Here is a 22,438-nt window from a genome sequence, read left to right as displayed (position 1 = left end):
TTGTACCTCTGATGCAGATCAAATACCCTTCTGACCCCCGCCATTCAATTTAGCTTACTGTAGGTCAGACGTGGACTTCCTTGAAGCATTGTATCTCCACGTGCACACTGTCCTCTCGCTCAACTTGCAAATGGCTCAATTTCTGGCGAGCTTTCGCTGAGCCTGCCCCAGCGAGCACACTGCCAGCTCAGGAGTGGCATATCTTCCTAATGTATGCCAGTCTACTCTATCAGCATAAAGGATACATACGTTTCTGCAAATATTAATACGTATTTTGTATTTGCGTGACTCCACTACTAAAAACATTACGACGATGCCAAGTCAAAGGGTTGTCAATGTTCAAATAGCAATTTTCTTCGTTTTACGTTATGCATGTATCCCCCACCCATGATCCCAACGATCTCTGAAACCATCCATGCATGAATTTATAGAATATAATTAAGCCCCGAATGTATGGTGATCCTAGCGACGCCTCTGACAAGTAGCATGCAGGCTAGGTCAGAAGTATGACCAGATGGACAAGGACAGGGACAGCAACGGGCCCCCAAACCAGGTACTCCGCAGGTGTGGACCAGGACCTCATGTCCTCCTAAAGTTTAAAATGGGAGGAGACTGGGAAAATTCAGAAAATGCATTCCTCATATCAACAACGATTTATAGTGAAGAAGGAGAACTTAGTGGGGAAGGAGAACTGACCCAATCCCCCCGCACAATAGCATAGCAGCGTAAGCCAGTGACTCTTCCCCCAAAAGGTATTGGAGGGAGGGCATCCCAGTGGCGACGAGAGCCCACCTGGCAAGACAGCAAGGGTGGACAGTATCAAGCATTCTGGTCACCTTCACGCCCCCGGCCCAGGCTACAACTAATAATAAACCGTGCTGTAGAGATGAGTTTTTAGTAGACACTGAAAGTTTGCACTGAGTTTGCATTTCTAACCTTAATTGGCAGATCATTCCACAGTAGTGGAGCTCTATGAGAAAAGGCCCTGCCTCCAGCTGTTTGTTACAATTAAAAGGCCTGCATCTTACGATCGTAGGTTACGTGTAGGTATGCATGGCTGGATCATTTCAGCAAGGTAAGTAGGAGCAAGTCCATGTATTGATTTATAGGTTAACAGTAAAACCTTAAAATCAGCCCTATCCCAAACAGGCAGCCAGTGTAAGGACGCTAGTACAGGAGTAATGTGCCTTGAGGAACACCAAAGCATACCTTTGACTTGTCAGAGGATATGCCATCCACACTAACAAACTGATATCTTTCAGATAAATAAGATTTAAACCTGGCTAGAAAATGTCCACGTAGCCCAATATGGGTATCCAGTCTCTCTAAGAGAAGGGAGTTATCAATAGTGTCAAAAGCAGCACTAAGATCAAGAAGCAACAGGATGGATGCGGAACCTTTGTCTGAGGCCATTAGAAGGTCATTTGTTACCTTCACGAGTGCAGTCTCAGTACTTATAATGGGATCTGAAACCGGACTGGAGCATTTCATAAATGTTATTTGTCCCCAGGAAGGCATTCAGCTGTTGGGAAACACATTTGTCTACAATTTTTGTTCAACATTGGCTGACTTAGCACAGGATATAGCTCCTTAAGTAATTTTGTTGGAATTGGGTCTAGCTGAGAGTTTGTGGCTTTAGAACTCATTACAAATTTAGTGAATGTGTCGAGCGATACGGTATCAAAAAAGTGACCCCATTGACACCTGGTCAGGGAGGTTCAGGACATTTTTAGGACAACTTGGATTTTGAGGACCATTACTATTTAATGGAGTTATTTGTTTTCTAATGGTGATGATCTTTTCATCAATGTAGTTCATGTATTCATTCCAACTAAAGTGAAGACCCACTTCACTTGTTGAGCTTTACTTTTTTGTTAACTTTGCAACTGTATCAAAGAGAAATTTTGGATTGTTTTTGTTCACCTCAATCAGGTTGGAGAAATAAGCTGATCGATCAGATGTGAGTGATTTTCGGTATTGTAGTGTACTGTCTATCCTGGCTAGTCTGTATACTTCCAACTTGGTGGAGCGCCCCTTTCACTCCAATTTTCTGGAGGCTTGCTTAAGTGCTCTAGTATTGTCTGTGTACCAGGGAGCAAGTTTCTTGTTGCGTATTTCTTGTGTTTTTAGTGGTGCAACCGTGTCTAATGTATTTTGCAGTGATGAGTTTAGATCCTCGATTTGATCGTTTACAGATTTATTTACTCTGTCGTTAATGAGCGAACTTGTAAGAATATCAAGGAATTTATTTGTAGTCCGAGAATTTATAGTATGGCTTTTGAAACTCATTGTTTGCGGAGCAAGTGGATTTCTTGTTTTAACGGTAAATGTAATAAGACAGTGATCCGATAATCCAGGATTTGGGGGGGAAATTATTAGATCTACAATAGCTATTTCTCGTGACAGGACTAAATCTAAGGTGTGATTGTGGCAATGTGTTGGACATGAGACATGTTGGATAAAACCCATTGAGTCAATTATGGCTTCAAAGGCCTTTTGAAGAGGATCATTGGACTTTTCCATATGCATATTGAAATCGCCAAAAATGTGAATACTATCTGCCATGACTACAAGATTAGACAAGATTTCTGGAAACTCATTGAGGACCATTGTGTATGGCCTAGGGGGCCTATAAATAGTAGCTATGTAAAACGATTTATCGGTTAACTTTCATGAGTAAAACTTCAAAAGAATAAAAATCAGTGATGTTTTTGAGAGTAAATGTTAATTTACTGTCATAAATATTAGCAACACCCCCTCCTTTTCGGGATGCACAGGGGATATGATCACTAGTATAGCCAGGAGGAGAGGCCTCATTTAAAGCAATGAATTCATCAGGCTTTAGCCATGTTTCACATAAACCAATAACATCTAGTTTATAATCAGAGATTAATTCATTTACTGCAACTGCCTTTGGAGCAAGGGATCTAACATTTAGGAGTCCCTTTTTGAGATGCGAAGTGATACAGTCATTTTTATTTGTGAACGAGGTGGAGGAAGGCTTTATCTTAATAAGGTTGTTTTTGTTAGCACTACCTTGTTTAACTTTTCACAGTGGCAATAGGTAAAGCTGTACTAACTACTCTGGCTATGCTATCGACAGACTCCACTATGCTAGCAGGCTGGCTAACAGCCTGCGGCCTGACCTGCACCCTATCTCATGGTGAGGCTATAGGAGTGAGACTCCTGTCAATGTTCCAAGATAAAAGAAGAGCACCACTCCAGCTGGGATGCAGTCCGTCGCTCCTCAGCAGATCAGGCCTGGCCCTATTTCTGGGAGAGTCCCAAAAAGAGAGACAGTTATCTACAAACTCTATCTCCTGCGACGGGCAGAACTCAGTTTTCAGCCAGCTTTTGAGTTGCGCAAGTCTGCTGTAGAGCTTGTCACCACCCCTAGCTGGGAGGGGGCCAGAGACAATTACTCGATGCCAGTGTTGCCAACTTAGCGACTTTGTTGCTAGATTTAGCGACTTTTCAGACTCCCTTGGCAATTTTTTTTTTAAAGCGACAAATCTAGCGACTTTTTGTGGTGTTATTGGAGACTTGTTCTTACTCTTCTCAACGAGCAGCGGGTGCCGCCGTGGGCCCCTCCCCCCTCTGAAAGCACTCACAGGTGGTCCAGTCCTCGCACAGCAGTTCCTCCGAGCTGCAGTCAGAGCAGGAGATGTTAACTCCTCCGCGTCCAGACTGAAAATGAATCTCGCATGCGCTCCGACAGTGTCTCTTTTGGGTAACTTTTGCCGGTCCCAAGCCCGGATAAATTAGGTGGGTTGGTTAAAACAAAAAAATAAGAATCAACATATTTAGGGTGTTTTTACACACTTTTTGTCTCTCCTACGACATTATTCCTCTCCTACAGGCAGCGTCCATCACGTGCAGTTGGTGCAGTTCTCTTAATCCATGACCATGATGATATCTCCCCTTGTGTGTCGCTCTAAATGTTAAAAGAAATTCTAGCCTTTTGATCTTGACTTAAATAGAGCCGCCTTTTTTGATTTGTTCTTTGTTTTTTTGCTCAGGTGATTATTTCTTGTACATGGACAACATTTGTAAATACACGTGTATATTCTTTTCCCCAACAAGAGTTTTGTATGTTAAAAAATAAAATCCATTCATGATGCTGATGGGAAATTATGCAGATTAGGCGATGACGTCATTTAGCAACTTCTAGCGACTTTTAGGACAGCCAATAGCGACTTTCCTTACTGAGGAGTTGGCAACACTGCTCGATGCCGACACATCTTTCTAGCTAGTTTACACGCTGATGCTATGTTCTGGTTCGTAACCTCTGATTGTTTCATCCTAACGTTGTTGGTGCCAACGTGAATAATAATATCTCTGTACTCATTATACTTGCCAGTTTTAGACTTCGCTAGCACCAACCCCAGATTTGCGGCTACGTCGGTGGCTCTGCCCCCCGGTAAACAGTGTACGATCGCCGACTGATTCTTTAGTCTAATACTGCGGGTAATGGAATCGCAGGTTAATAAAGTTTTTAGTTTTTCACGGCCACCGGTAGAACATGCCTGTCGATCATTCCCCTCAGAAGATGGGTCAGGCTTTGACTCCGACTCCAGTGGGGAAAACCTGTTGAAAGTCTCAGTTGAATTTAGCAATGATTCAGGTTAAACTGGTCGACGGCATTTCTTCCAAAGTGACCAAGAGAAAGTTCTTGCCAGGCTGCAGGAGCTGTGCCGGGTGCCAACAAGACTATCGTTTCTTCCTGGTGGCACTGATGCAGTTTTTTCTATTTCCACACTAACATAATCCTTGCCTGACATTTGTATCAGAAGCCTCTAACTCTATCTTTACCTGAAGACGACAGTTCTCCTCCGTGTTGTAGCTACAACAATTACAGTGATAAGGCATAGTAATGGTACTTAGCGTTAGGGTGAGTAGTTCTGTTAATTATGTCCAAAAAGAGTCCCGGTGTAGTATGTAAGTTATGTAAGAGGTCAACAGATAAATATGGCGTTGGTGAACTCTTAAAGTAGAATTTGACCAATTAGTTTATACAGAGTAAATTCGAAAAACGTTTGGCAGGTCGCCAGGTAGGTAACAGCAGGCACCGTACAGCACGTCAACGATCCCACAATATAGTAATCCATTCAAGAAGAACATATAGATGAAATAAATCCAATCAGTACAATAGTCTGTAGTTGGGCTGTTCAACTAATACATTGATTGATGATACAATTTAGTTAACATTACCCCTGTAGAAAGCGAACTGATCAAGTTATATTACACTCAAACTTGGCCCGGTTTTCCCATAACGTGGCACTTACAACGGTTTAAAGATGCTTTGTCAGGATGGACCTACGCCCGTTTCCAAAACGTCACAACACGTTAAGGATGTTTGGAATAAAATTAGGCCATCTTTGGGGCTTGGTAATGAATTAGGCAATTAATACATTTTTAAATATAGCCGATTGCATTTCGATAGCGCTTGCTTACTTATCAGAAGTATGTAATATCACTCAAGATGTATTCTACAACTACTTAAGCATCAATTGGAAAATGTAAAACTCGATAAGTAGTTAAACTTAGGGTGGATGAAACTGTTATATCCAACCAACGGGGTGGACTTCAGCCAGTCAAAATCATATCTCCGGAAATCGATCATGTGACATCCAATTGTAATTTCCTCCAGTAGATGTATAGAATATATGCTACTGTTACGTTACTGTTATATGTCACATTGCAATCAACACATGATTAGTTAACTGGGAATATGAAGCATAGTGGGAAAATCCATTCCAATTGTTTGGAATAAAAATGGAAAGCAAGAGAAAATAAACATTCAGAGCTGAATAAATCAATGTTCTTCTTGACAAGGTAGAGAGGCAACAGCACCGATCCATCGAAGACAGTACAAGTACGATGCAGTTTTTAGATCTGTGAACGGTTCATTTTGAACTATTTTTCTTAATTATTTCTTGTTTTACATACCATTTTCTTTATCCTCGGTTGATCAATTGCATTCAATTACATTTACAACCACCCACGCACTTATTATATAATTTATCTAAATAAATTGGTCTAAATCAAAACAGTTTCAATAAAATTTATTCGTTCCATTGTCTCAATATTAACTGTTTGCGATCACTCCTTGTTGAGGGAGACATTATTTCACAGTAAAGTGAAAAAAACAGTGCCTGTTAAGATTTGTTGAGGTGGTCCAGAACACTCATCATTTAACAAGCAATGTTATGTGCCACTTAAGTAATGATGCTTTCGGGAAACGCAGTATGACTAAGAGGTTAAAGTGTGCACTGTCAGCTTTAATTTGAGGGTGTTTACATCCATAAACCTTAAACCATGTAGGAATTTCAACCATTATTATACATTCTCTCCAGTTTATAAAACCAAAAGTAAATTGACAAACTAACATAGTCCTAAAGACAAAGGTGTCATAATTATAACTTGGATGCAGTACTGCAGTCCTATTAAGTTCCTGTTTGTTTCTGGGCATTTGTGCCTTCAGTCTTATCTTCACCAAGTGAAATACATGCTTTACTGGATTTAGGAGCTAAGTAGACACTGGTAGTGAGAGCCCACAGGTCAGATACATATCCTCTCCACTTCATTTGATTCAAGCGACCGGGCAAGGTAGGATGCAATCAAACATCGCAGAGCATGGGAAACCTAGCCCTGACAGGGTGGATAGGAGGATCTGATGGTTGACAGCAGATACGTCTCCAAAGATGACAAAAGAGAAAAGAGAGTCAGCATGGCCAGTGTGAAGAGCCTCTATGAACTGAGGGGTCTAAGTTGAGAGACCCATCTTGAAGCGCAACCAGTTATGGTTCGAGAGAGATTACTGGAGAGTTGGTCCGAGACAGCATGCTCAAGTGTTTTGGCATGGAATAACAAAATGGAAACCAGTTTGTAGTATTCAGTGTCGAAGGGTGTCATGTGTACTGTAGTTTTCTTGAGGAGTGGAGCGACTCAAACGATCTTGAAGTCCAACCTGGTCTATTTGGAGCAGTGGGTAGTGCACCCATCTGTGGAGCTGAAGGACGTGGGTTTGAAACATAGGCCGCCAATTGCAAATACAATTCTGGATTATAACTTTAAGGTTACATCACCTAACATAATATATCTTACGAATTTGGCCGTCAAAGATTTGCATCCATTCCAATGACACTGTGTTGCAAAGTTAGATGGGATGAATGTTAGTGATGAGTTAGGGTTGAGTGAGGAATGCATTGTCTCCTTAGTTGATCTGGTGAAGGGAGGAGGGGATCTAGTCAAGTGGGCAGGTTGTCAGGCAACCGGACAGCACTAGTTGCCGAAGTAATCAGGGCAGCTAAGACAAAAGCAGTCAGTGCATAGACGAATTTGGTGTGTGAAGTACCAGTGCACTCAAGTGCGTGCGGATGTCATCAAACTTTTTTTTCTGTTAAACAAATTGGTCTTATTTTACATAATAATTTCCATAGCATTAGAATATCCATTGGCAAGTACAGCAAGCTAAGCCAAGAGGGCTTTTGCGGATGCGTGCAAGCAGTGACACCACAGTTTTCATATTCATTAGCACAATACACACTCATTTATGAATGCATTATTGCTTTCTTGCAGATAACACAAGTAGCACCTGTCAATAAAATAATTTCCCTCAAAATACAAGTAAATTGAATCGGATGGGGCAAGTATTATGAGAGGAGTTTACTCTCCCCCTAAATAAAAATGACCAACATGGAAGATACAGAAAAGATTAACTGTAGTGTTTGCGCTTGTGCTCATAATTACATTACTTGACCTACCCCAGTACAACTAATCCCTTGTGTTGTACATCACTGTATCAAACTTGCCTACTTCCACAGACTTAATGTCAAGGATAATTCATCACAGTTTGCCTCATTATTTAGCAGTAAAAAAGTCTAAACAATTACAGCAATCTTACCTGGTTGTTTACGTGTATAATATACTTGTTTCTTGGACGTTTTTGGACATTACTTTCTTGCTTGGCCATTAAAAAACAACTACTGATTGGGTAATTACTGCATTCTTACCTTGCCGTTGCTGTCTTTTTTCACTGTGCTTCCTGTTGCTTACCCTCTTTTGTCATGTGCTACCCTCCAAAAAAATCTAGACAATGTTAATGGAGAAATATAGTAGCTATTTAGTGAAGGAATAAGATTGAGAAGAAGAGAGAAAGGGAGGGATACTGCAAGTTACAGAGGAAAGCTAAAGAGCGAGAGAGGAAAGGTTAAGGTTCAACCAAGTGCTACTCCAGAGATCTACAATAACCATCTAACCATCCATAGCCTGTAGCCAGGGCAACATCATGCAGCTGAATCGCTTCTGAAGCTTAACCATGAATAATAACGAGTAGAGGTGAAGACATTAGCTCCCTAGCCTCTCACTCATGCTCTGTAGTGAATTGCCATCATCCTTTGTTTGCCTTAGGACAGGCCCTGGTAATTTTACTACCGATCTGGAAATATGATATGGAATAGGAAACAGCAAAACAGCACAACAGATCAGGGATTGCAACACTATGCAGTCACACCCCAGCAATTTTTATTTATTTAACAAGCAAATTACATCGGAAGTAGAGTTTGAATTTGGCCTGTATGAGAGTAGAGGGAGAGAGAAAAAAAGAGATAAGCTAAATACTACAGCCTCATTAGCTTAAATGTTTGCCATTTATAAATATCCAATTTAATTGGGAGATCAAAGGAGTGGCGACTACCTCTTGCAAGGCTGAAAGAGCAGAGAAACTATGGAGCAGACATTGGCTTTGTCTCCTAATTTAATCAAACCCATCTTTCTTTCCTTCTGGTGTAGTTACAACTTGCCTTCAGTTCATCTGTGTTAATTGGTGTAATACCATGCATCAGTACATATTGTAAAGTGCCTTCAGGAAGAATTCAGACCTCTTAACTTTCTCATGCATTTTGTTGTGTTATAAACCTAATTTATAATTGATTGCATTATTTTGTTTCCATCAATATACACCCAATAACCCATAACAAAACCCCATTTGTAGGACTTTTTTTTTATTATTAAGAAAAAAAATAACTGACATAGTTCATGAGTACTCACACACTTTTTTCAGTATTTTGAAAAAGCCCTTTTGGCAGCAATCACAGCTTCGATTCTTTGGTTATTCATCTACCAGTTTGTGCACCTGAATGTGGGTATTTTTTTCCCCATTCTTCTTTAGAGATCTTCTCAAGCTTTCTCAGATTGGAAGATTTTGATGGGTAGTGTAAGAAACATGCAATCTTCAGATCTCCCTACAAATCAATGGGGTTCAAGACTTTGGCTGGGCCACTCAAAGACATTTACAGACTTGTCCTAAAGCCACTAGTTGTCTTGGCTGTGTGATAAGGTGATTATTGTGTTAAAAGAAAAATCCCAGTCTGAGGACCTGTGTGCTCTGGATCATGGTTTCTATATGGACCTCACCACAATTAGCTCTGTTTATCCCTCTCTGAATTCTGACTAGTCTCCCAGTCCCTGCCACCTAGAGCATCCCCATAGCATGATGCTCCCACCACCACCCTTTACCATAGAGATGTACAAGTGATTGTCCTTCAGCACGCCATTGACTTCTTGCCTGGTTACTTAATATGGATGGACGGCTAGCTGTTGGAGGAATCTTGGTGGTTCCAAACTGCGCTCCTGGGAACATTCAATGCTATAGCATTTTTTTTACAGTCTCCAGAACTATGCCTTGAGATTCCTTGGACCTGATGGCATGGTTTTTGCTCTAACATACAAGTGTGGGACATGTTCATTTTTAGTTTCAGTAAACTGGCAAACATTTCTAAAAATGTGTTTTTGCATTTGTCATTGTGGGGTGTAATCAATTACTTATTAAATCCATAACACAATAAAATGTTGAGAAAATAAAGGCATGGTACAATATTATCCAGTAAGCATGTTTTCGTGAATTTCAGAAAGCACATTAAAACCCTGTGCAAAGCCGACAAAATGAATATTCAGGGTGCAGTACTTTCACAGGGTAGTAACTACTGATGGACAAAATTTCACACATTCTTTCTTCAGATCTTCTGTGAGGAGATTAAAAAGCTATTTTCTCTATTTCAAGGGAAATACATTTTCTTAGTTAAGGAGACATCCTGAAGGGTAGAGAAGTAAATTTAAATTAAGTTACACATTAAATTTAGATACACAATATACTCAAGACAATTATTACAATATGCATTTTTACAGTATGGAAGGTCTAATATTTCCTCTCCCTATATTTGCTGTTCAAACACACTAATTAATCCAAAGCAAGATTCTGTTCTTATACACCAATGGTCAAAAGGAGGTTGAATATGATTGTTGAATACATTCCTCCTACACAAATATTATAGATAAATGTATTTAACATTTTCTGGGAAATAGGTAGCCTAGCACAATTTTACTCTCAAAGGACAAAAAAAACATAATCTTTACCTGTAACTGCAGTTAGCATTAATGTAGGTATACTATGGGACCTTCTAGACTAGGCTGTTATACTGTACCCATCAGGGATAAGCCAATTACAGGCGTGATTTCTACCACCCTGAGACAGTCAAATGATTATCTGAGTCTGCTGTAATGACCTCGGCACCGCATGTGATGTGTGTGTGTGTGTGTGTGTGTGTGTGTGTGTCATACTACTGACATCCATCTAGAGATGTGGTAATTAGCCTCTGAAACATAGCACCATATATCACTCACAGGGATCTAACAGCTGGGTAATTGGTACAACGTCAGGAAAAATGTACTCATCACTCCTGAGGAGGGGAACAGGGCTATTAGATCAGAGGCTTGGTAGGACAGTGACAGTGGCCCACCGGACCCCGGTTACACCTTTGTCAGACCAGCCTTCATAGTTCATAGACGCGAAAAAGATGTGGCCTTGAGAAAATGTTTTTGTTTTGTAAATGGAACACCTTTAAAAAACCCTGTTTAACAGTGAAGATGAGCAGCCTTAGTTTTGGCCCAGTGTGCCAAGTCATCTATTTCTAACTAATAACAGGTGGGGGGGGGGTGGATTTTGAGCCAAATATTATGATGGTTTATTAGAAATTCCAGTTCTCTGGTCCCAGTCCGCCCCTGACGGTAGACGCTGGCTCCTGGATGCCGTCTTTGTTATATTATACTCCCCTCCTTCTGCGGTGCCTTATAAGAGCTATTTAACCATTCACATCACATTCGTTCTTTTTTCACACAGAACGACAATCCTCATATCCACCCAGCAATCCAGTGTTCATCTCGAGGTGGTATCAATGGCAACGCATGGTAACATTACGATAGGAGCAGCCAGCAGCAATCAGCACCAGTGAACACAGAAACAGGATATTAAAAAAAGTCCTCTGTGTTTAACTCGAAATGATAGCGAAGGAGCCGCCTGGTTCATTCATATTGACATTAAGAACTTCTTTATCTATCTCCCCAAAGAAAGCCCCCGAACTATCTAAACCCACAGAGCACACATTAAAGAATAATATGATTTCTGTTTACTGAGATATCAGCTGGTATTTTGGCACAACACTGACAGCCAATGGCTGCAACAGTATATTAGACTCCAATTTGGCATGTACAAATGTCAAGAGTAAAGCACAAGAGGGAGGGGGGGGGGTGAAGGGGATAAGGGATATAAGAGAGGTAGCACATATATGCAAAATTTGAGAAAAACATAGTTTACATAAATATATTCTGAGGCTGAATCATTATCGTAAGTGCAGCTGTCAATCTTGATGCCTCAGCTGAGTGCAAAGCTCCTAGGGATAGAGTATAATTTAGCGAGGAAATACCCAGGTTGACCATGGTTTCTCTTTGAACTCCCTTGGTAAGTCCAGGCATTGTAAATTAAGCTTATTCAAAAGCAAGCAGAAGTGAAACTGTATTATAAACCTGGTGGTTTGAGGTCTGTATGCTGATTGGTTGAAAGCCATGATACATCAGACCATATACACAAAATAATAACATTAGACATCACAGAGGGTTGTGGTGTATGGTATTTTGTGCCAAAGAACAGTCCTCAACCGCGGCATATTGACCATACTATGGACCACATCCCCCTCATGGTTAATGCCTAAGTACATCACACAACTGCGATTGTATCTCCAGGGTCCTTCTCCGCTGTCTCTCTCTCCCTCTGTGTGTCTCTCTCTCTCTCCCTCTTTCTCTCTCTCTCAAAAAAACATTTCAAACTTAAAAAGGGGTATTCAAATTCCTTAAAACAAGTAACAGCCACATTCACTGTGCAGTTTCCGTACAGGTATTTACCAACTCCAGTCACAAATGAACTGCCTGGCTTATGTCATCAGTAAGGTGATATATAAAAAGTGAAATGACGTGAATCAGCAATGTTTTGAAACAATGGCAAGTGTAAATGTCATCGCCTGAAGTGATTTTCTTTCTCATTTCTTCCTCTGCTCTATTTTCTACACTTTCATTTAATGTCAATATCTATCACCGGTAATGAAAGGGTAGAAGCAACAGAGCAAATACATAGCATATCCCTGGTTAATGCCTAATATCCACCTACACAGCTGAGTCGAAAGTAATTACCTTGTCCAGAGAGAAGGTCTTGGTGAGAGCGAACCCCCATCCTTCCATGAAGGCCCTACGGATCATAGCTGTGCTGGTGGTAGGGGGGGCAGAAGCCAGGCCAAAGGGGTTGGGGAACCTGATCCCACACATCTCCACACTGATGTCCACAGAGTCGATGGCGCAGTAGAAGAGCGGCAGCTGGGGGACGCTTGGAACTGTCTGTCCATGGAGATACTAGACGGACAGAAATCCAGTTAGCTAATGACAGGAATACAATTTCTTTCTTGAATTTTCAGGATTTCTAGAAGTCCTGGTTGGCAGATTGCAGTTTCCTGCTTTTTCCCAGCAATGTAACGACCGGGATGTCTGGGACATTGGGAACATTTTGCAACACCGTTCAGAGATTTGTGAGGTAAAGATGGGGAAATGCCCCATATAGCATCCTGTTACAACCACAAGAGCTTCATCTGTCCAGGATTTATGGATTTGCGGATGAAATTGGAGTTATTGAAAATACCACAACAAATATATGCAAGATGACATGAAAATTGATCTCAATCTATACATATAGTATATATTCAATATTCCATACCAGTCAGAAATCTGGACACACCCACTCATTCAAGGAGATATATTGTTTTTACTATTGTTCACATTGTTGAATAATAGTGAAGACATCAAAACTATAAAATTACACATGGAATTTTGCAGCAACCAAAAAAGTGTTAAACAAATTAATATATGTATTAGATTCTTGAAAGTAGCCACACTTTGCCTTGATGACAGATTTGCACACCCTTGGCATTCTCTCAACCAGCTTCATGAGGTAGTCACCTGGAATGCATTTCAATCAACAGAGCTGCCTTGTTAAGAGTTCATTTGTGGAATTTCTTTCCTTCTTAATGTGTTTAAGCCAATCATTTGTGTTGTGACACAATAGGGTAGGCATAAAATTAGACAGTCATTATGTGTCTGTACTGTAGTAGTCCACATAATGGACAGCTTAAATAAGCAAAGAGAAACGACAGCCCATCGTTACTTCGATATCCATTTTTATCTATGAACAGAAACTGCAGTACCATTTTAACAGGAAGTCAGGCACCCATGAATAGGTTGCCATGTGGGAAGCATCCCTAAAGTCAACATACAACAGCCAGCCATCCATCTATCCAGCACTTCCTCCTAATTAGCCCAGCGTTCATCACAGTCCTCTGATTGCTTTAGTAATGATGTCACCACCGCATAATGAATGAGGTGTCACGCTGTGCGTGTATTTGTGTGTATATGTGCGTGTGTCAATAAGTATGTGCGTGTGTGTATGTGTCATGCTGTGGAAAAGGCGGCCGTTACATGACAGCCGGTGTTCCCCTTCAAGGGGTTTGACATGAAGAAAAACCTGGGGAAATAGCAGCAGGGAAAATGGAAATACAAAAGAGGGTGATTATTAGGATTGCAGGGGGGGTCCAGGGTTCCCGTCAACAGAAGCTTTAGCTGTCAAGATGTTGAAATATTCGGTACCCTCTTCCCACCACCCTAGTGCAGACACACACAACACAAACACCCATAGTCCAGTTAAATCAGCAAGTATCTAAAAAAACAACATGTATGGTTGAGTTGCCGGTAGCCCAGAACAGAGAACGAGGCCTTCACAGGACCTAGAAAGAGAAATATATAAATATCAGGTCAATATCCCCTGGATCAAAGTAGAGGAGAGATTGATTGCATCACTACTGGTCTTTGTGAGAGGCATTGAAGTGTTGAAAGTACTGCCCATTCAATCAGTTAATATAGTGCTCAGAAACCTGTGCATACCTTACAAGGCATGCCGACAGGGTTATATTCACAGTACCCAAATCAAGAACACAGGCTAGTGCATGAAACAAACCATACAGAACCATGACCACTTGGCATTCTCTTCCACCCCATGTAATTCAAATAGCAGCACAATCTGTAAAAACAGATAAGACAGCACACACACACCGGCACACACTTCCGAACATTGTTCTTGGTAAATTTGAGGCAGTTTTAAAGAATATTTAAATGTGTGTTTGGAAGTTTGGTTTTGTACTGTGTTGCTTGTGTGCGGTACTGTACATCTTCATCTGTGTGGATCAGAGATAGGATCCTAATAAAATTGAAAAATAACAAATCCCCCATGATATCATTTTATTTATATAATGCAGTACTTTCTGCAAAAACCTCCAGACATAAGTGGTTGAATACACATGGATTACAGTCCTTGTCAACTTGCACAGTCCTTTAGAACTATTTTCTGTGTGGTGGTAAATTAATATACACTTTATCTAAAGTCAACTAAGTTAAAAGCAACCTCTCACCCAAGTACCCAGAAGTATGTTTTTCAATAAGCTACTAGCTGTATATTTGTAATAATATTAAAAGGTCTAAATTCATGTACATGATATGATAGTGAAAATAAGCTGAATTGGATTGATTAAAAGAAAGACCAATGATATAGTAATAACACATTCCAAACACCATAATCTTGAATGTGGAAACCCCAGTTCAAAGAATATCTGACTTTATATTACACAGATATTCATTCCTGATGCTTTCTGGCAAATTTTCAATTCATTCCCCCTTCCTTGGCCCATTATCGTAAAAAGCCAAACAATCTACTGTTCCTTCTATTCTGGTTACATTTGGTAATTTCATCTGTACACAAACACTTATCTCTGCTTTACACTGACCACAGCTACATTCTTACAATTAACCTGCATATGAACTGGACTGGCTGGCAGAGTGCTGCACTTTGCAGTCTAATCCGAGGAGAAATAGGAGGATCGTAAGAAGGATGGAGGGATGCTGAGGAGGTCAGGCATCTCAGGAAGACAAGCCGCCCCGCTGGGAGGCTGGGCGTCGACCGCCGGCTCCGTTATTACACGAGGGAGCAGTAAAGCGTCCTCTCTGATTCTGCCTTCACACAGGCTTAGTGCACCACCCATCTGCAATGCACTTTGGCTCATTCCCTTGAAATTCACCACATTAAGTGCTCCAGGCGTTACAGAAGAGAGAACATGCAGAGTGTTTTAGTTTGAGGTGAATATGGTAATGATGACGATGTATCATTTGGTTTTGTTTCCACTTACAAAAGACATACTGTAGGGTGGAAGTAATTGAAGAGCGGTAGTCAGTGCCTCCAGGATTTCTCTGTTTATGGTGTCGCAGGGCCAAAATACTTGATTTTGCAAAGGCTATTGTTGCACCTCATTCTGCGGTGCAGCGATGGGTCAGTTTCATACAATAACAGTGAGATGACTTGGCCGTTTTATACAGGACATGTGTTGTTATTAGTGAAATATGTAGTCCCTCGGTTAAGAAATCGGCTACTGCCGAGAATACCTTCTTATGTCAGAGGCACGCTTGTCCCAACCTGCTCATGCCTTGTCGGGAAATGGACTCCGATGGCAAAGAGATAATCCAAGACAACCGTGTCACAGCGGAAGGAGGCTGCCAGCACATTGCTTTTTCTCTCGGGGTGAGCTCCCCTAGCCTTTCTCTTCCCAGACTTAACCACAAGGCAGCGGGGCAGTAGTGGGCCGATGCCAGGGCTTGTCCCCGTTACCTTGGCATGCACATCGCACGGGGGACCACTGCAGCTCTGCGCAATCCCCCGCAGAGTTAGCCTGGGGCCGCAAAGACATCCAGTAACAGTACTGCTGTGAGGAGGCCTGGCCTGGCACACTAAGATGCTTCCCCTGTTTACCACAGGGCCTAGCCATCGGCACCAGGGTGTGACTGAGTCAGTGCCAAGCAGGTGAGAAGCAGGCTTTCCCTCTAACTACAAAATGAATGCAGTAGACTGTCATTACTACACCCTGTGGGCTTCCCCCTCCAGGCATAAACATTAGTGCTGTGTGCGGTACCGAAGAGTGTGCTTGCTGAGTGTTTTGGTTCAAGGTGAATATGGTAATGCCGACAATGTGTCGTTTGGCTTTGTTTCCAGTCCCACTTCCTACCCCACAAAAACACAAATTGATTCACGAGGGAAAGAAATACTGTAATATTGTATTAGACTCTACTTCAATATTTCAATAATTAACAGACATATTGACGTGTTCTGCTAATTGAGGAGTGAAGTAATGGTCTTGTTTCTTTCATGAACCTACACAAGGGGATGCTGTTAAATAGGCAAAAGAAAAGAAAGCTTTTCACCACTGCTCCAACTAACCGATCGGTAAAGGCATCAATATTGTGATTGGCATCACCTAGACCACTGTAAAGAGTCTAAGACTGAAAATGTAGTGAAACCCTGGAGCAGTGAAAAACGTACATTTGCCACACTGTACCATTGAGGTTTTGCTAAAATCAACACTAGGTACCTGCCGTAGTCTCCAGCAGGTGGGACGTTCTGTTTGCACGTGCGTGATTGTGTGTGTGTGTGCTCATGAGTCCACATGTGCAAGGGCTAAACACAGCGTGACATGCCGTGTGTGCACAACACATCCCTAAAGCCGGGGACCCACCTGGAGATACTTGTGCATGTGCCAGGAGGCTTGTTTGCCGTCGTTGACCGACTCAACCGTGGTGTTGGCCAGGCCTGCTACGTCACCTCCGGCAAACGCCCAGGGCTCACTGGTCTGCATGCTGTCCGAGTCCAACTCAGGAAGACCCCAGCGGTTCAACCGCACCGGAGCCAGGGCCTCCTTCACTGGAGGAGAAGGGAGAGAGAACCCGCGGTTAGGCACCCGTGTGTGTAACAGAGGACGGACAAAGAGGCAGAAAGGGCGAGACAAGAAATATAAAGTCTGAGAAAAAGAGGAGAGAAAGGAAACTTAAAGAGAGTGTAAGCAAGATAGAGAGCGATAAAGAGAGAGAGACAGTGAATGATAGAGGGGGAAAAAGTGAGCAAGCTTGATAGACTAGGAACCATAAAGAGAGCAATATGAAGTCTGACAAGACAAATGACAGTGGTGGATTCACTCTCTCTGCCTCTCCCCTCTCTCAGCTAGGTTAATGTAACACATCCTAATGCATTTCATTCACTGTTAGCAATGTTTGCCCAGAGACACTGTGTCAAACCGGTCTGCATTATGAAAATGCTCCTTTTCTTCCATGTCCCGCACTCACCTATGCAATTCATCTCTTAGATGAATGCTTTTCAGCATGGACGCTGGCCTACATCTATCAGCAGGGACATTTTTAAATACACATCTATGACTTTCCCAAGATGTATTACGCTCTATTAAAAGTTTCACATTCCCAGTCAGTTCAACAGAAAAAGGTTTTATTTTACACAAAAAGCCAAGGAAACCTGATTTTCAATAGAACAGTCCCTTCAAACAGTGGACAACCTACGGAACGCTTGCATTACGTCACTTCTAGTATTTTAGCAGAATATTATCTAGGTGACGATTCAAGAGATAACTGATTGGAATTACAGTGTGCTCCGTGCTTGTCTAGACACCCAAACAGTTTGTGTGGCAAGGGGGGGGAGCTCAACACCTCCACCACTAACATCAACATCAAAAATCCCATGTAATGATGTGGGACTTTTATAGGAGGACTGGCATCAATGTCATAACCTTTTCAGGTAATTCTCATGCCTTTTATTGTACTATTACCTTGTTCTGACGACTAGGGGAACTTTGTCAGTAACATCTAAATATAACCACTTGAAGGCCTACATATCAGCTATGTACATATGTTATAATAACAGCGAATTATAAACACTGCAAGGCCTACATAACAGCCATGTACATCTGTTATAATAAAAGCTAGTTATAACCACTGCAGGGGCTACATAACAGCTATGTACATATGTTATAATAAAAGCTAGTCATAACCCCTGCAAGGACTACATAACAGCTATGTACATCTGTTATAATAAAAGCTAGTTATAACCACTGCAGGGGCTACATAACAGCTATGTACATCTGTTATAATAACAGCTAATTATAACAACTGCAGGGGCTACATAACGTATACTGTGTTTCTGTCATGTATATAATACTTGGCAACACACCAGCATAAACTTAACTAAAGCATGATGAATTATAGCATGGGGGGGGGTATAGTGAATAACGCCATTACTGCTGATCCAGAGTGATTAATGTGTTGCTGATGTCTGAATATTTCCCAATAGGGGTGGGCTCTGCACACACAAACAGACACACACACACACATACACACACACACACACACACACACAAACTGTTTGTGACAGTACCACAGAAAGGGAATGATATGCTACTCAGAGGAGGTGTATAATATCTACAGTTTCCTCCCACCCCGTCTGAAACTCAGCAGAAATCCCCAATCAGACAAATGCATGAAGGAAGCATAGATGTAATCATGGCTGCCTCCCTCCCTCTCTTATTCGTGAGTCCCAAATGTACACCCCCCGTTGCTTTTATAGTAGGGCTCTGGTCAAAGAAGTGCATCACATAGGGAATAGAGCGGCATTTGGGATTCCTGCCAGACTGTTTTTTACTGCTAACTCAGCCTTCCACAGCTGTGCTCACTGCAGAGCCGGGCCTCCTCTGTGGGTTTGACAAAATACTTGGAAAAGTGGATAGCTAAGTGATTCATAGTTTGAGAATAAGGAGAATTCTTAGTGTAATACTCAGGGAATACTTCTCTAAGCATTGTGTTGTTTCTGCACCATTATCACAGCAACGCACAAACAAATCCACAACGTAAATAAACAAAAAAATGCACACATATGCACAAACACGCATGTACATGAAGTACACAGGTACACACTACAAACAGTACATAAACACCCGTGCCAGGTCACAGAGAAACTCCTTCCTAAATATGCCGGCAATCAGGTTTAGCAGAAGTATCCTCCTATCAAATTAAACTAGTTTGCTCGCAGTCATTCACCCCATTTCATTAAAGCTCTTATCAGTAATTCCTCATGTTTTAATTAACCTTGGTGACTAATTGCTAATCATAACAATACCCTTCTTAACCCTTGACGACACCTTTGGGGATGTGAAGGAGGTTCTAAGAACGTTTCTTCAACAGGAGGTCAGCCGGAGCAGTAGGGGAGAAAAAGGAGAAGTGCGTCCCAAATGTCACCCTATTCCATATCCATTATCAATTATCATATGCTTCTCACCGGAGATGTGAGGCCTGGTCAAAAGTAGTGAACTATAAAGACAATATAGAGCAATTTGGGATACATCCAGAGTGACAAAATGGTTCATAAAATCCATTTAAGCTGTGAATAGGAGAAAGTAGGTAAACTGAATCAGTGGAGCAGATTACGATAACAATCAGCCAATCAACCCTTTACCCCATCTATAAAATCAATAAGACACAGTCAGATAGACACCGTTAGGCTAGCACATTAACGGAAACACGCCTGGATTGTCCGTCTACGCCGAGTTGCGTTCGCGCACTCTCTCACACTCTCTCACACTCAATCTTAATTACTTGGTTGAGTAGATGTGTATTTCACCGTCACGGCCGATTATGAATCAGTGTAAAACATGCTCGGTTTCTGCCTTGTAGCCCCAACTACGTACTAGTGCATCTGTGCTGCCTCGCCAGGTTGGCTAATGGCCATGCTAGCTGGGTAAGCGGTTGAAAAGCTTGGTTGCTCCACCGCCCAGTTGTCTTATGTGAGTGAGTGAGCGAGAGCAAGAGAGAGTGAGAGAAAGAGCAAGAGAGACAATGAGTGAGTGTGTCTCTGGACAGTGTGGCAGCCAGATGATACCCACCTCTGTTTATCAAATAGCAGCCTAATCGAAAATCATAGCAGGCGTGGTCTTTCCTCAATGAAATCTAATTAACTGCCCCAGCGACAGTGTCTCAAAGGTGTTGTCTTCTCAGCCAGTAGTTCTTTTTCAAACACGTCTTCCAACACAGTGAATGCAGGGCAAGTCATTATGATGTGATGATGTATCAACTTGAATAAGACATGATGCTGTGAACACACACACACACCTACGCGTGCACGTGCCCAGACACACAAACACACACACACACCCCTGAGAATCAAAACCCAACAACATTAAGTTATCACAGGTACTCATCTAAATCAAAGCCTCGTCACAAGGCATACTGTGCATAGATGATGATGAGGAAAACAATGCGATGAGTATTGTCTTAAGTCCTGCTCCAAATGTGCTAAATGAAGATAAGTGATGCGGTCTCATCCAAACCACTGGGACTGCTGTCTTCGCTCCTTATGACAAATCTCCAGGAGTAACAGAGATCCAGGTGTAGCACCAAGATAATGGCTTGTGTTTGTTCCCTTGGCTTTGTTTTCTATTCTTTCCTATACTTCCTTTTCCAAATACTCTTCAGGACACTAGACTAACCTCTTCCCACACACACACACACAGAACCCCTCTTCAGGACAATACACTAACCCCCCCTACACACACACACACACACACACACACACACAACCCCTCTTCAGGAAAATACACAAACCCCTCCACCCCCACAGACCCACACTCCCAACAACTGCACTCCCTCCTCCTCCCTGTCCCTTGTTATCACAGCAGAATGAAATCCAGCAAGGCATCTGGCCCAGACAGGGTCTCCACAGCCAAGCTCAGACACTCTGAAGATCAGCTCTCCCCTGTATACACAGACATCGAATCAGTCTGTTTCAAATCATCCTTCACAGTGTACATGATGATGAGTCCAGGTACCATGGAGGGGTGCGCCGACTGGTCACCTAGAGCAGTCAAGATAACCCGGAAGCTAACACAGACTAAACCCTTCAGCATACAATCGCCACCTCTCCCCCTTAAGTTAAGAGCTTAGTTTTAGTTCGGCTGAATCCTTTACATTTCCAGCAATCACAATAAGGAAAAAAAAAACTGCCGATTTTCCACTTGCAGCAGCAAAAGAAACACAAACAAAAAACACTGTACTATCTGCAGAAAGGATCGCTGGCTGCCCTCTGCCCTACATTGACTTCAGGGCATGCAAACCAGAGGATAAGATCATTGCAGTCCTTTCCCACCCTGATCCCCCACTGTTCCCAAAATGACTCTCTAGCAGGCGGAAGGGAAGACAGTACAGGTCAAACACGACTAAAAGATTGTGCCACCTGAGCAGTTTCTTACTTGGTACTGTGGTCCTCAGCAACTGGCCATGTGTCCCATACAGAGTAACAGGGCTATGCTCACCTCATAAAGACACCTATAAACAGTTACAGTGTGCAACTATGCTGCACTGAAAACTCTGTTCATCTTCCTGCATCTACAGTTCATAAACTGCAGTCAAGATGTAAATGTGGAAATCAACTAGAGTGCAAATAGTCAGATGAAAGGTCAGAGGATTTTTTTTCATCAATTGTAGATAAACATTTAGAAGCATTCAGCACACTTTTTTGCATAGTCATTTCAGTGTGCCAAAATAATTGAGACAGATATAAATTATGTGTAATAAAGTAGTATTTAGTTAGTGTTTGATTGCATATACTTGCAAGCCACAGAGATAGGTATTTTCCCCGTTGCTGTGCCAGCCCTTTACTGCAGCCATCTTGACATTGGTAGCTATGGCACTGTGTTTGGGGTTATTGTATCGTCCAATGAACGTTCAATATTAAATGTACATTTACTTCATGTATACTTTGATCTAGACATCGTCGATTGTAGCTCAGGTAAAGAAAAGAGATTTGCGGCCTTGCCCCATTTTACCTGGACAGAAAAGGTGTCCAAAAAGGGGGTCTGGTTTCATCCGTTAAATATGTGAATCCCCTTCCTCTATTAACAATTTATTACGCTCTGTTCTGCCCAGATCAACGCTTATCAGGCATCAATCACAACATGACCAAATTGCCCCCTCTGGCCCAATTGGCCCACCTCTGTCTCTGGGATTAGAGTGCAGAGAGTTATGTCATTTTTACACAACAATAGCATTATTTAGACGGATGAGACTTGATACCAGATTTGTGCCGTGGATCAATTTCTTTATAGTACAAGCAGGTGAAAATGGCAAGAGTCAC

General features: G+C 41.9%; 1 protein-coding gene across 1 annotated transcript in view; it reads right to left on the bottom strand.

Annotated features, from left to right (window-relative positions):
- The window catches only part of dpyda.1 (dihydropyrimidine dehydrogenase a, tandem duplicate 1), a 198,477-nt gene that overhangs the window by 98,748 nt on the left and 77,291 nt on the right, over positions 1–22,438 (bottom strand). The window contains exons 12-13 of the mRNA XM_010891133.5: positions 16,989–17,173; positions 12,523–12,738 (exon numbers count right to left, since the gene is read on the bottom strand). Of these exons, the coding sequence (XP_010889435.2) occupies positions 12,523–12,738; positions 16,989–17,173 (401 nt within the window). The remainder of the gene's footprint in view (positions 1–12,522; positions 12,739–16,988; positions 17,174–22,438) is intronic.

This window comes from Esox lucius, chromosome 21, assembly GCF_011004845.1.
Source record: "Esox lucius isolate fEsoLuc1 chromosome 21, fEsoLuc1.pri, whole genome shotgun sequence".
Lineage (NCBI taxonomy): Eukaryota > Metazoa > Chordata > Actinopteri > Esociformes > Esocidae > Esox > Esox lucius.
Note: the sequence above shows the minus strand (reverse complement) of the source record. Positions and strands in the feature narration are given on the sequence as shown.